The following is a 13561-nucleotide window of genomic DNA, read 5'->3' as shown; positions in this document are numbered from 1 at the left end:
AGAAAGAAGCAAGTGAGGGACTTTGGGAGGAAGGAGACTGATTGGGTTTGCTCCTGGTCTAGGGATGCCAATACTCCCCAGTCGCTTTGGTGATGCAGAGCATGGGGATCTCAGCACGGGCACCCAGCATGGGAACAGAGCAAAATAGAAATGGGAAATGTAGCTCTGAACCTTCTCCACAACAGGACAATTACGGGCAATTTATGAAACCACACTATAATTGATGGAGGAAAACCAACACTACCTGAGCAGACAACACCTGCGTCTTCACTGTGCGCACAGTTGTGGACGCCCCAGCCAGAGCTCCTGCACTCAAACAGGGAGGACTCACTCCCTGTGCACTGCACATCATCCAGGTAAATGCTGCCACTGCCTTGTCCAAAATAGGCACTTCCAAATGCAGAAACAGCGTAGCCGCATCCCAGCTGCCTGCACACAACCTGGGCATCACTGAGGTCCCAGCCGTCGTCACACACCGTGCCCCGGTTCCCATACTGGTAGATCTCAATGCGCCCCTCACACCGGTTCCTGCCATTCACCAAGCTCAGCGAGACACCTGGGAAAGCAGGGGAGAAGGAAAATGTTGGAAAAGCTGCTGACAAAAGCTGCTGGCACACGGGCACCTGCCCTCACCATTGCATTTCATCACTACAGCACTTTCAGGCCACTGGGATCACCACCCTCAAGCTATTAGGGCTGTGCTTTTTGTAGAATGGGAGAATCACAAAAATGATTGGTTTGGAAGGGATCTCAAAGACCATCTTGTTACAACTCCCACGCCATGGCCAGGGACACCTTTCACCAGACCCCAAAGCCCCATCCAGCCTTGCCTTGAACACTTCATTTTTTCAGCTTAGAGAAGAGCATCCTGAGGGGTGAGCCCACTGCTGCGTATGCCTTCCCCTCGATGGGGAATGGTGAGGGAGAGACCATTCCCTCTTCCATCCAGTGACAGGACACGAGGAAAGGCCTGAAACCTGCCTCAGCGGAGGCTCAGCTTGGACGTTAGGAACAGGGTTTTCACTGAGAGGCAGGCCAGGCACTGCTACAGGCTCCCTGGCAAGTGGTCATGGCCCCAGGCCTTTGAGTGCCGAAGAAGCATTTCCACAATGCTCCTTCACACGTGCTGGAGATGGACTCGATAGCCCTTGCGACTCCCTCCCAGCTCTGCATATTCTATAGGACTGGGACTCCGTGGAAGAGTAAAAACCCACCCTGGCACTCAGCAACTGATGAAACCCAAAGGTAGTGCACACAAAACACTGCGAAAATGCAGACGTACCTGGAGGAACAGTTCCTTGGAAGCCAACTGACATTCCGTCTGTCCGACCTGTTGAGGGAGGAAGAGAGAGAAGCAAGTGAGGCACTTCTGGATGAAGGAGCAATCGGGACAGGGCACGGTGCATCCCTGAGCTCTGCGCTCTCCATGCCTGCAGGCAAGGAGGACCACAACAGCCCCAGGGGCAGCACCATGTCCTGCCCTGGTGCATGCAGAACCCAGCACCACCTCCTGCCCATCCAAACCTGACACTGGGCAGCGTCAGACAGCCAAGCTGCTTGGGCTGCTAACCAGTGCCGCCCGAGAAGAATGCACAGAAAGGAGCCACGGGAGATGCAGACGTACCTGGAGTTGTGGTGGGATATGGTCTCGTCATGCTTATTGCAGCTGCAGTGGAAAGAAGAGAAAGGATCAAGTGAGGGACTGTGGGAGGAAGGAGACTGACCAGGTTTGCTCCCAGAACTACGGGTGTTGCTGCTGCCTGGTTCAAGTGGTGATGTAGAGCGTGGGGATCTCAGCACGGGCATCCAGCATGGCAACAGAGCAAAACAGAAATGGGAAATGTAGCTCTGAACCTTCTCCACAACAGGAAAATTACGGGCAATTTATGAAACCACACTATAACTGATGAAGGAAAACCAACAGTACCTGAGCAGACAACACCTGCGTCTTCACTGTGGCCACAGTTGTGGACGCCCCAGCCAGAGCTCCTGCACTGAAACAGGGAGGACTCACTCCCTGTGCACTGCACATTGTCCAGGTAAATGCTGCCACTGCCTTGTCCAAAATAGGCACTTCCCACTGCAGAAACAGCGTAGCCGCATCCCAGCTGCCTGCACACAACTTGGGCATCACTGAGGTCCCAGTCGTCGTCACACACCGTGCCCCGGTTCCCATACTGGTAGAGCTCAATGCGCCCCTCACACCGGTTCCTGCCATTCACCAAGCTCAGGGAGACACCTGGGAAAGCAGGGGAGAAGGAAAATGTGGGAAAAGCTGCTGACAAAAGCTGCTGGCACATGGGCACCTGCCCTCACCATTGCATTTCATCACTGCACCACTTTCAGGCCACTGGGATCACCACCCTCCATAGTATTATGCTCTGACTTTCCCTCTTTCTGCTCTCCCATCCTTCAATTCTGTGACTCTGGTGCTTCTTTGAAAGGGATTGGGGGACTTTGGTGGACACGAGCTCCATGCAAGCCAGCAACAGGCCCTGGTTGCCCACAGGCCCAGCCCTCATGTGGGGTGCACAAAGCACCACTGAGCTAGCCAGTTGGAAGGAGTGCTTGCCCCAGCCTACTCAGCACAGCTGTGGCTGCACCTCGAGTCCTGTGCTCAGTTCTGTGCAGCTCCATGACCGAAGAAGGATATAAATAGATTGCACACATACTAAAGGAGAACCACCGCGATCGGGAAAGGGATAGAGAGCTTGAAATTTCCAGGAGAGGCCGAGGCCACTTGTTTGGTTCAGATTAGAAAAGAGGAGCCTGAGGGGTGAGCCCGCTGCTGCATATGCCTTCCCCTCGATGGGGAATGGTGAGGGAGGCACTGATCTCTTCCATCCAGTGACAGGACACGAGGAAAGGCCTGAAACCTGCCTCAGGGAAGGCTCAGCTTGGACGTTAGGAACAGGGTCTCCGCTGAGAGGCAGGCCAGGCACTGCTGCAGGCTCCCTGGCAAGTGGTCATGGCCCCAGGCCTTTGAGTACCGAAGAAGCATTTCCACAATGCTCCTTCACACGTGCTGGAGATGGACTCGATGGGCTTTGTTATTCGCTCCCAACTATGGATATTCTATGGGACTGGGACTCCGTGGAAGAGTAAAAACCCACCCTGGCACTCAGCAACTGATGAAACCCAAGAGTGCACAGAAAACACTGCGAAAATGCAGACGTACCTGGAGGAACAGTTCCTTGGAAGCCAACTGTGATTTCGTCTGTCCGACCTGTTGAGGGAGGAAGAGAGAGAAGCAAGTGAGGCACTTCTGGATGAAGGAGCAATCGGGACAGGGCACAGTGCATCCCTGAGCTCTGCGCTCTCCATGCCTGCAGGCAAGGAGGACCACAACAGCCCCAGGGGCAGCACCATGCCCTGCCCTGGTGCATGCAGAACCCAGCACCACCTCCTGCCCATCCAAACCTGACATTGGGCAGCGTCAGACAGCCAAGTTTTTTGGGCTGCTAACCAGTGCCACCCGAGAAGAATGCACAGAAAGGAGCCACAGGAGATGCAGACGTACCTGGAGTTGTGGTGGGATATGGTCTCGTCATGCTTATTGCAGCTGCAGTGGAAAGAAGAGAAAGAAGCAAGTGAGGGACTTGGGGAGGAAGGAGCGTGACCAGGTTTGCTCCTGGAACTAGGGATGTCGCTGCTGCCCGGTTCAAGTGGCGATGCAGAGTGTGGGGATCTCAGCATGGGCATCCAGCATGGGAACAGAGCAAAACAGAAATGGGAAATGTAGCTCTGAACCTTCTCCACAACAGGAAAATTACGGGCAATTTATGAAACCACACTATAATTGATGGAGGAAAACCAACAGTACCTGAGCAGACAACACCTGCGTCTTCACTGTGCCCACAGTTGTGGACGCCCCAGCCAGAGCTCCTGCACTGAAACAGGGAGGACTCACTCCCGGTGCACTGCACATCGTCCAGGTAAATGTTGCCACTGCCTTGTCCAAAATAGGCACTTCCAAATGCAGAAACAGCGTAGCCGCATCCCAGCTGCCTGCACACAACCTGGGCATCACTGAGGTCCCAGCCGTCGTCACACACCGTGCCCCGGTTCCCATACTGGTAGAGCTCAATGCGCCCCTCACACCGGTTCCTGCCATTCACCAAGCTCAGCGAGACACCTGGGAAAGCAGGGTAGAAGGAAAATGTTGGAAAAGCTGCTGACAAAAGCTGCTGGCACACGGGCACCTGCCCTCACCATTGCATTTCATCACTGCACCACTTTCAGGCCACTGGGATCACCAGCCTCCATGGTATTATGCTCTGACTTTCCCTCTTTCTGCTCTCCCATCCTTCAATTCTGTGACTCTGGTGCTTCTTTGAAAGGGATTGGGGGACTTTGGTGGACACGAGCTCCATGCAAGCCAGCAACAGGCCCTGGTTGCCCACAGGCCCAGCCCTCATGTGGGGTGCACAAAGCACCACTGAGCTAGCCAGTTGGAAGGAGTGCTTGCCCCAGCCTACTCAGCACAGCTGCAGCTGCACCTCGAGTCCTGTGCTCAGTTCTGTGCAGCTCCATGACAGAAGAAGGATATAAATAGATTGCACACATACTAAAGGAGAACCACCGCGATCGGGAAAGGGATAGAGAGCTTGAAATTTCCAGGAGAGGCCGAGGCCACTTGTTTGGTTCAGATTAGAAAAGAGGAGCCTGAGGGGTGAGCTCGCTGCTGCGTATGCCTTCCCCTCGATGGGGAATGGTGAGGGAGGCACTGATCTCTTCCATCCAGTGACAGTACAGGAGGAAAGGCCTGAAACCTGCCTCAGGGAAGGCTCAGCTTGGACATTAGGAACAGGGTCTTCGCTGAGAGGCAGGCCAGGCACTGCTGCAGGCTCCCTGGCAAGTGGTCATGGCCCCAGGCCTTTGAGTGCCGAAGAAGCATTTCCACAATGCTCCTACACACGTGCTGGAGATGGACTCGATGGGCTTTGTTATTCGCTCCCAGCTCTGCATATTCTATGGGACTGGGACTCCGTGGAAGAGTTAAAACCCACCCTGGCACTCAGCAACTGATGAAACCCAAAGAGAGTGCACACAAAACACTGCAAAAACACAGACGTACCTGGAGGAACAGTTCCTTGGAAGCCATCTGTGATTCCGTCTGTCCGACCTGTTGAGGGAGGAAGAGAGAGAAGCAAGTGAGGCACTTCTGGATGAAGGAGCAATCGGGACAGGGCACGGTGCATCCCTGAGCTCTGCGCTCTCCATGCCTGCAGGCAAGGAGGTCCACAACAGCCCCAGGGGCAGCACCATGCCCTGCCCTGGTGCATGCAGAACCCAGCACCACCTCCTGCCCATTTAAACCTGGCACTGGACAGCGTCAGACAGCCAAGCTGCTTGGGCTGCTAACCAGTGCTGCCTGAGAATGCACAGAAAGGAGCCACGGGAGATTCAGACGTACCTGGAGTTGTGGTGGGATATGGTCTCGTCATGCTTATTGCAGCTGCAGTGGAAAGAAGAGAAAGGATCAAGTGAGGGACTATGGGAGGAAGGCGCGTGACCAAGTTTGCTGCCAGCACTGGGGATGTCGCTGCTGCCCTGTCACACTGGCGGTGTAGAGCGTGGGGATCTCAGCACGGGCATCCAGCATGGCAACAGAGCAAAACAGAAATGGGAAATGTGGCTCTGAACCTTCTCCACAACAGGAAAATTACGGGCAGTTTATGAAACCACACTATAATTGATGGAGGAAAACCAACACTACCTGAGCAGATAACACCCGCGTCTTCACTGTGCCCACAGTTGTGGACGCCCCAGCCAGAGCTCCTGCACTCAAACAGGGAGGACTCACTCCCCGTGCACTGCACATCGTCCAGGTAAATGCTGCCACTGCCTTGTCCAAAATAGGTACTTCCCACTGCAGAAACAGCGTAGCCACATCCCAGCTGCCTGCACACAACTTGGGCATCACTGAGGTCCCAGCCGTCATCACACACCGTGCCCCGGTTCCCATACTGGTAGAGCTCAATGCGCCCCTCACACCGGTTCCTGCCATTCACCAAGCTCAGGGAGACACCTGGGAAAGCAGGGGAGAAGGAAAATGTGGGAAAAGCTGCTGACACACTGTCCCCAGCTCCCAGCTATGGTTCTGGGACTCTATGGAAGAGTCAAAGCCCACCCTGGCACTCAGCAACTGATCAAACCCAAAGGGAGTGCACAGAAAACACTGTGAAAATGCAGACGTACCTGGAGGAACAGTTCCTTGGAAGCCAACTGACATTCTGTCTGTCCGACCTGTTGAGGGAGGAAGAGAGAGAAGCAAGTGAGGCACTTCTGGATGAAGGAGCAATCGGGACAGGGCACGGTGCATCCCTGAGCTCTGCGCTCTCCATGCCTGCAGGCAAGGAGGACCACAACAGCCCCAGGGGCAGCACCATGCCCTGCCCTGGTGCATGCAGAACCCAGCACCACCTCCTGCCCATCCAAACCTGACACTGGGCAGCATCAGACAGCCAAGTTTTTTGGGCTGCTAACCAGTGCCACCCGAGAAGAATGCACAGAAAGGAGCCACGGGAGATGCAGACGTACCTGGAGCTGTGGGATCTGGGGTCAGTGTGGCTGTTTTGTCTGCTAAGGGAGGAAGAGAAAGAAGCAAGTGAGGGGCTATGGGAGGAAGGAGACTGTCTGGGTTTGCTCCCAGATATTTGCTCAGATATTGCTGCTGTCCAGTCACACTGGCTATGCAGAGTGTAGAGGTCTCAGCATGAGCATTCAGTGTGGGGACAGAGTAAAATAGAAACGGCAAATGAACCATCACTCTTTCTCATAAACCAAGCTGAATTTCTTGTTAGAAATGCCATGTTTAAAGAGTGGTTACATTTGTCCACACTGGGGAGAAACAACTTCAAGTGAGGAATATTTTCCATGAATATCCCTCATCCATAACGATGCAGTGCAATCTCTCCAGGATCTCTGCACTCTCCATGCCTGCAGGCAAGGCACACGACAGCCCTAGGGGCAGCACCATGCACTAGCCTGATGCGTGTGGCCAAGCTGCTTGAGCTGCTAACCAGTGCAGCCCGAGAAGAGTGCACAGTGTAGACGTACCTGGAAATGTATTTGTGTCCAGAGAGCTGGTAGTAGTTCCTGTGGATTAAGGAAAAGCAATAATTAAGTTAGAGACTTTGGGAGGAATGAGCATTACGAAGCTTGTTCCCAGTACTGGCTTATTCATCGATGTGCTTTCATAGTTTCCAGACTGTGAGACATGATCTTGTATTTGGACATGGAATTCTTTCCAAAAGAGAGAATTTCTCCAGAATTCCTCCTTTTTCATTTTTATCTACTTCTCAGATAAATAATTGTGTATTTGGTTGTGCAATCTAATGCCTTGGATAGGGATTTAGTTGTCCAATCTAATGTAGAAACTGACAGAAATACAATTTGTAAGCAATTTAAAATAAATCAATAAAAACTATGCAGATTACTTTTTCTAGGGCTATAAATTTCAGTTGAGACAATGGGTTTACAATAGGAAAACAAAGTAGCTGGACAAACTTTTTTCTGAGACATACTCAATCCATGCAACGACTGTTACAACAGCACACTGATGCATCTTCTGACAAGACAGACAGGAGAGGTGTGAGGGAGAGTTGCTGAAAATGTGTTTTAGGAAAAGGGTCTGCTGTATATTTTTCCCACCAATATGTTTTAAATACTGGAAGGATGCAAAGGACGTTTTTTTATTCATAGCTGCAGAGAACAACAGATAGGTTTCAGCAAACAGACAGGTTTCCCTAAAAGGAGTATAACACTTTTTTTTTTTTTTTTTTTGTGCCTCTGTATTAGAAGCAAATGTGCCTGAAGTCCCCTTGTTAATGCAAACCATGATGCTAACAGGCATAATACTGCTCAGGAGGTGTCTGCTGAGAATGGCAAGTCCCAGATATCACCCTTGTGAAATATCAATAGTATTTAGAAAGTCCTTGGTGATACTAAATGTTGGTTTCTGAGAAAGCACAACCTACCTGAACACTATCAGTGTTATGATTTGGTTGTGGAAATGTGCAAGGCTGGGTTTTTACAGTCTCCAGGTTTTCCATCTGTGTGCATGACCATCTCAGTGGCATAACTGGGAGGAAAATTCATGTCCCTGGTACTACATGATGCCATGCATGATAGCAACTGTGTCTTACTATTGTGCTTCGATTAAGTTATATAAAGTTAAATAAGTATTGGGTGAATCCATAAGCATCTAGAAGGTTAACCTTGAATTATTTTAAAGCAAGTATACATTATAGCCAATGACATTTCTTCTTGATTTCATATTGAAGAACACAGATTTATGCGAAATCTTTTATTAGTACTTTCAAGGTAGTTTATTTTTTTCTAAATTTGGTTTAATCTATGCTACAGGACACTACTATAAAAGTTGGAACGATATTGGTTTCATTGTAATAAATTTACTTAAATATAAATAATAATTAATCACAATGTTAGATGGATCATATTTTTAATAAGACAACATGATGCTATCAAATTGTAGCCCATTTTACATCCAATCTTTGCACAAAGTTGATAATATTAGCACATGAGTTACATGTATGGAACCACTGCAGAAGCGTAAGACATCCCCTTTTTTCTACTTTTTTTTTTAAAATACTGGTTTTAAAAATTTTAAGTGGTTTACCTGCGGTGGCATCCAGAAGAGCTGTACTTAAGAGGAAAAGCAAGATCTTGTTGGTACCCATCTTGCCAAGAGGTGCCAATAACACAGAGCATCAGAATTTATACTTCTACACCTGTGAAAGGGTGAGGCTTCCAAGGCCAGTCTGTCCAAACAATAGGTGATTATGAAATATAGTTTAACAGTCATGGTCCAAGTTATGTCTGATTTCTTATCCAATATTTTTATGACTACCTGATCTTTACAGAAAGATAACCTATGTAGAACAAAGTTTCCAGTTCCTGTAAAATTTGTGCTGTCGTCACTAATACAAATTATCTTAACTATATATTTGACATTTGTACAGGCACAGCATTACCTTTGGAACCAGACTGGTGAACCTATGTGTTTCTTTGCACCTACCATTCCAATTTTATTTATTTGCTGCTTGTAGCTAATGGCTTAATTAAGCAGACTGTAATGCATTGCAAGGTGAGGCATCAAATTCGTACCAGGCTTTCTGATGAATCCTTCAAGAAAGAATTCTGGTCTCATATATGTTTATATTTCTGATGGTTTCCTCTTGAAATTACATGCTTGCTTCTCTGTTGCTTGTCAACAAAGAGCACATAATACATGCGATTGAGTCTTATATCAAAAATAAATGAATGCCAGTTATTTGTTAAATACCCTTACTAAGCCTAACCAGGGACCTCTGTTGAGCTTGCTCTGGTTTAGCAATGTCTTCCCTCAATCTACCACTATGCTCCTTAACTGAATTTGACAATAAAACTTCCTTCAACCTTTTGAATCATGAAGTTTATCAAAAGAGAAAGAAATATGGGTTGAAGAAAAACCAAAAGTTCTGTTGAACTGGTTTCATTGCTTGGTTTGTGAGAAGTCTTCATGTAGTTTTAGAATGCTTAGGGAACAACAGCCTGTCCTGCTAATTTGTTAGCTGGAGTCACTATATTTCACTTCAAAAGTTTCTCCTCATGTGATGAGAAGAAACACAGGCCAGCTAAAAATAAGACATTTGTTGCTCTAATATTCTGTTCATTGCACTTCATTCAGGCTATACTTATCTGTCCATTTTGGCTATGACACAAACACCAATCAAGCCGCATAGCTGACATAATTCATGATTCCTGATGGTAGACTCCAACCTTCCTCCTGCAGCAAGGCACAGCTTGGGTCTAGAAACAAAGGGAATAAGGAATTCTCTTTCTGAAAAGCTTAACAGCACTAGAATAGAGGAAGAAAGGACAAAAGACCAGGGTCCAGAAACAGAATCAGAAGTTGTCAAAGCAGTCACTGAGAAGAGCAAACAAACTGGAGCACAATGGTAAATACAACTGATTGTATTCATGTAATGAAGAAATGGAAGCATGAACATTGCTATTCACAGCTCTGCTGTTCCTGACAAAAGGAAAAACAATACCATGTGCTCAGTGGAGTGATCACACATCATGATTCGGAAGGGGCTGTAGGGTCATTTTCCTTCCTCTAAATTCTTGAAAAATAACATTTTTGTACAGGCCGAGGTGCTCAACCAGCTGGAAAGCGGTTTTGCAGGCAAGGAACCTGGGGGTCCTGGGGAGCAAATTGACCATGACCCCACAATGTGCCCTTGCAGCAAAGATGGCCAATGGCATGTTGGTGCCACATTCAGAAGCGTTGCCACCAGCTGAGAGAGGTGATCCATTGTCCCCTGCACTCAGCACTGGTGACCATGCTTGTTTCACACCGGTGGCTAACTCAGCTCCACCACACCGCTCTCTTACTCCCCCTCCTACACAGAACAGGTGGAGAAAATATGAAAAAAAAAGGAAAAAAAAAACTCATGGGGTGAGATAGTGACAGGGAGATTACTCACCAGTTACCATCATGGGCAAAACAGACTCAACATGAGGGAAATTAATGTCAGTTTTCGCTTACTACTAACAGACTAGAACAGTGAGATCTAAAAGTGAACAAAAAACACCTTACCCTCCATCCACCCTCCCCTACCTCCTCATGAGCAGTGCAGGGGAATGGGGGCTGTGGTCAGTCCCTGACCCTTTGTCTCCGCCATGCTGTCATGGTCCCTACTCCCCATGGGGTCCCTCCCACAGGATGCCATCCTTCCCAAACTGAGCCTGCAGGGGCTGCCCACAGGCAGCAGCTCTTCAAGAACTGCTCCCTACACGACTCCGTGCCATGGGGTCAACAATTGGCACAGGTTGCCCAGCAAGGCTGTGGATTCCTCCATCCTTACAGATAGTCAAATCTGACTGGGCACAGTCCTGAGCAACCTGCTTTTGGTGACCCCACCTAGAGAAGGAAGGTGGACCAGATGATCTCCAGAGGTGCCAGTCAGCCTCAGCTGTTCCGTGGTACCATGAATAGAAAATTTATGGATGATGTCAAGGAGGTTCAAGAACAGAAGAGGACTAGAGGTGGAGTGGTTTAATTTATCCACATTAAATCTGCAAGCACAGCTCTTTATTACAAACTAGGCTTTCAGAGTTCTTGCCAGGCCTCACCCTATTCCAGCCTAAGAGCAAATGTCTGACATTTCCAGTCAACATTTTTAAGTTAGCTTAGGACTTGTATCTTCAGATTTAATAACAGGTAGCTTTGATTTACGTCTGCTAGAATGCCAGCATCCTCTGTACAAAATAATCCCTTAGTACCTCTACTTTATAGTGCACATACCAAAATCACAGCAGGAACTCTCCTGTGAAATGACTCCTCACTCATTTAGTAGTTGCACAGTGATTACTTCCCAGCACCAACTCACCTACAGCAGGTTATTCAACTTTTATGCTACTTTACAGCGTATTCAAACTGTTAAGCAGCAAACTCCTAGAGAAAGCTGAAATTAACCCACATAAATCATTTTGTCTAGAAGATTTTAACCATTCCAGCTCCTTTCAAGACCATGTTCCCATGTCTTGTTTTAACTAGACAGATTTTTCCCTTTGTTTTCAAAACATGACAATAGCTTACTTCTAAAGACTTTCAATGACTTTGAGAACTTGGAAAAACTCTTTAAAACTAATAATCTCACCACAAAGTGATATCTTTGTCAAGGACATTCCCTTCATCCTATATACCTGCCAGAACTTGTCACCATCTAAAAATTATCCTGTGATTAAACATAAAAATGCAAAGAAAAAGATGAATTAAGCTACTTAAAAATAATACATTTTATTTGCAGAAAATATTATTGGATAAAAAAAAAAAGTGTGCTTTTTTTTTTTTTACATGTGGTATTTGAGGAAATTCGAAAGCTAATAGAGTAAGCAGTCCTTTTTGTTATTTGTCATACTAAATTTCAGTCCCATGTCTCATCATATCTCTGTTTCAAGTATACAGATGTGGGGAGGAACACCTGTAGTTCTTAGTGGGGAAAAAAAAAAAAATTACAAATACTTAACTCTTTTGACCCTACAGAAGCCAACAGGACTAACAGTCTTGATTCCCAGAGATAAGTTTACAGTGATGGCCAGTGCTGGTTTTCATTATCAGCCCAACTTATGTAGGTGTTCCCCAAGATTTCCTAACTTGTAGCTTGCACAGCAGATATCTACATTGTGCTGCCCAGAGCTGTATCTCGTGGATTTTATCTTGTTTCAGAGGTTAAAAAGCAGAAAAAAAGCAAGGGTCATAATGGAAAAGTCCAGATTACTGGGTTTTGATTTTCTCAGCTGAAGGACCCAAGCATTTAAAAGCTTTCAGACAAACTCTGGAAGAAGAACAGGGGAGGCTCTCATCCTTGCACATACTGAACTTCAGCAGGGCAACTGGATTTTTGCCAGGGTAACAAGCCCTACCACCTATATAGACAGAGGTGTATTAGAAAATCCCCAAAACAAACCAGAAAAGCTGGTCATCATGGACAATGGGAAGTTCAATTAAAAAGGAAAAAAAAAGTCTCTTGAGGTAAGGCTGAGCCAAAACATAAACTCCTTGCTAACATTTCTCTTCTTACACAATCCATGCAATTAGCATTTCTGGTAAGTGCTGACTGAAATGTGAGGAGGTTGTTTATAGCTATCGCTAATCAATAAGCAGATTTCTTATGTTCATGTCACCAAAGCAGCAATATCACCTGCTGTGAAATTCTTGGTGATTTACAGACTTATCCCAACAGAAGAATGATTATTTAAATTTTCCACAGCTCTATTCTCAATAACATCTTTTCAAAATTTAACTTCTCCAAAACATCCATTTCTTCCAAAGAAGAGCTTGCACAATTCCTGACCTTGTTAACGGAGCCTTGCAAGGCTAGGAAGACCACTTGCATGGCCAAGGCATTGTCTTTCAGACTTCAAGAAAGATAATCAAACCTGGTGCTATGCTGATAAGGTGACTGGTACAGACTGTAGGAAGTTTAACGTCTGGTAATACTTTTTAACAATAGAATTTATTAACACATTCTATAATAAGTCACTTATAAACCCTTTGCATGAGGAAGAATTAGGTACGTCTGTTGCAGGAAATGGAACTGAAACTAAAAAACATATCGACCCAAAGCACTTGTTCAGCTCTGGGGCGTATCTGTCAACCACCAACAACGATAAATTCTTTAAATCAATATCTAGTAAAATAATTCTTGTTAGAAAACTAGATCTGTTCTGAACTTTGATAAGTGTAATGAAGAAATGCAATGAAAAATATTGTGTTAAGAAATATGACAACTGAATATGACTGCGTATCTTTTGCAAGATTAACAATAATATAATTCCACTTTAAATGACAAATCAAAGTCGAGTGCCAAAATAACATTTCCCTAAATGTTTGGTTTTACTTCTTGTGGAAGTTTGACTTAGGAATGTGTATTTTTAATAGTTAAAATCGTCACCAACGGGAAAAAAAAAGTAAATCAAATTTTTTTCTTCATATCTCCAATCTAATACTTAGTCCAATATGACCCTGCTTTCCGAGCTGTATCTA

The 13561-nt window shown here is 46.7% G+C and overlaps 1 protein-coding gene across 1 annotated transcript; it reads right to left on the bottom strand.

Moving 5' to 3' along the window:
• Positions 1–58: 58 nt before the first annotated feature.
• LOC140002835 (scavenger receptor cysteine-rich domain-containing protein DMBT1-like) lies at positions 59–8705 on the bottom strand. Its single transcript, XM_072040228.1, has 14 exons — positions 8645–8705; positions 7063–7101; positions 6202–6249; positions 5720–6031; positions 5417–5458; positions 5078–5125; positions 3824–4135; positions 3521–3562; positions 3179–3226; positions 1928–2239; positions 1625–1666; positions 1283–1330; positions 245–556; positions 59–171 (listed from the first exon to the last, which is right to left on the bottom strand). The coding sequence occupies exons 1-14, from the start codon at positions 8703–8705 to the stop codon at positions 59–61; spliced, it is 1779 nt and encodes a 592-aa protein (XP_071896329.1).
• Positions 8706–13561: the final 4856 nt, after the last annotated feature.

This window comes from Anas platyrhynchos, chromosome 6 (genome assembly GCF_047663525.1).
Source record: "Anas platyrhynchos isolate ZD024472 breed Pekin duck chromosome 6, IASCAAS_PekinDuck_T2T, whole genome shotgun sequence".
Taxonomy (NCBI): Eukaryota; Metazoa; Chordata; class Aves; order Anseriformes; family Anatidae; genus Anas; species Anas platyrhynchos.
This window is presented reverse-complemented; position numbering and strand designations above follow the sequence as displayed.

Excerpts from the sequence above, each read along its gene's own strand:
- LOC140002835 (XM_072040228.1), bottom strand. The coding sequence starts at position 8,705 with ATGGGTACCAACAAGATCTTGCTTTTCCTCTTAAGTACAGCTCTTCTG. Across the intron at positions 1,331-1,624 it reads ATATCCCACCACAACTCCAG|GTCGGACAGACGGAATGTCA; the intron begins GTACGTCTGCAT and ends CTCCCTCAACAG. Across the intron at positions 557-1,282 it reads CCAAGGAACTGTTCCTCCAG|GTGTCTCGCTGAGCTTGGTG; the intron begins GTACGTCTGCAT and ends CTGCTTTCCCAG.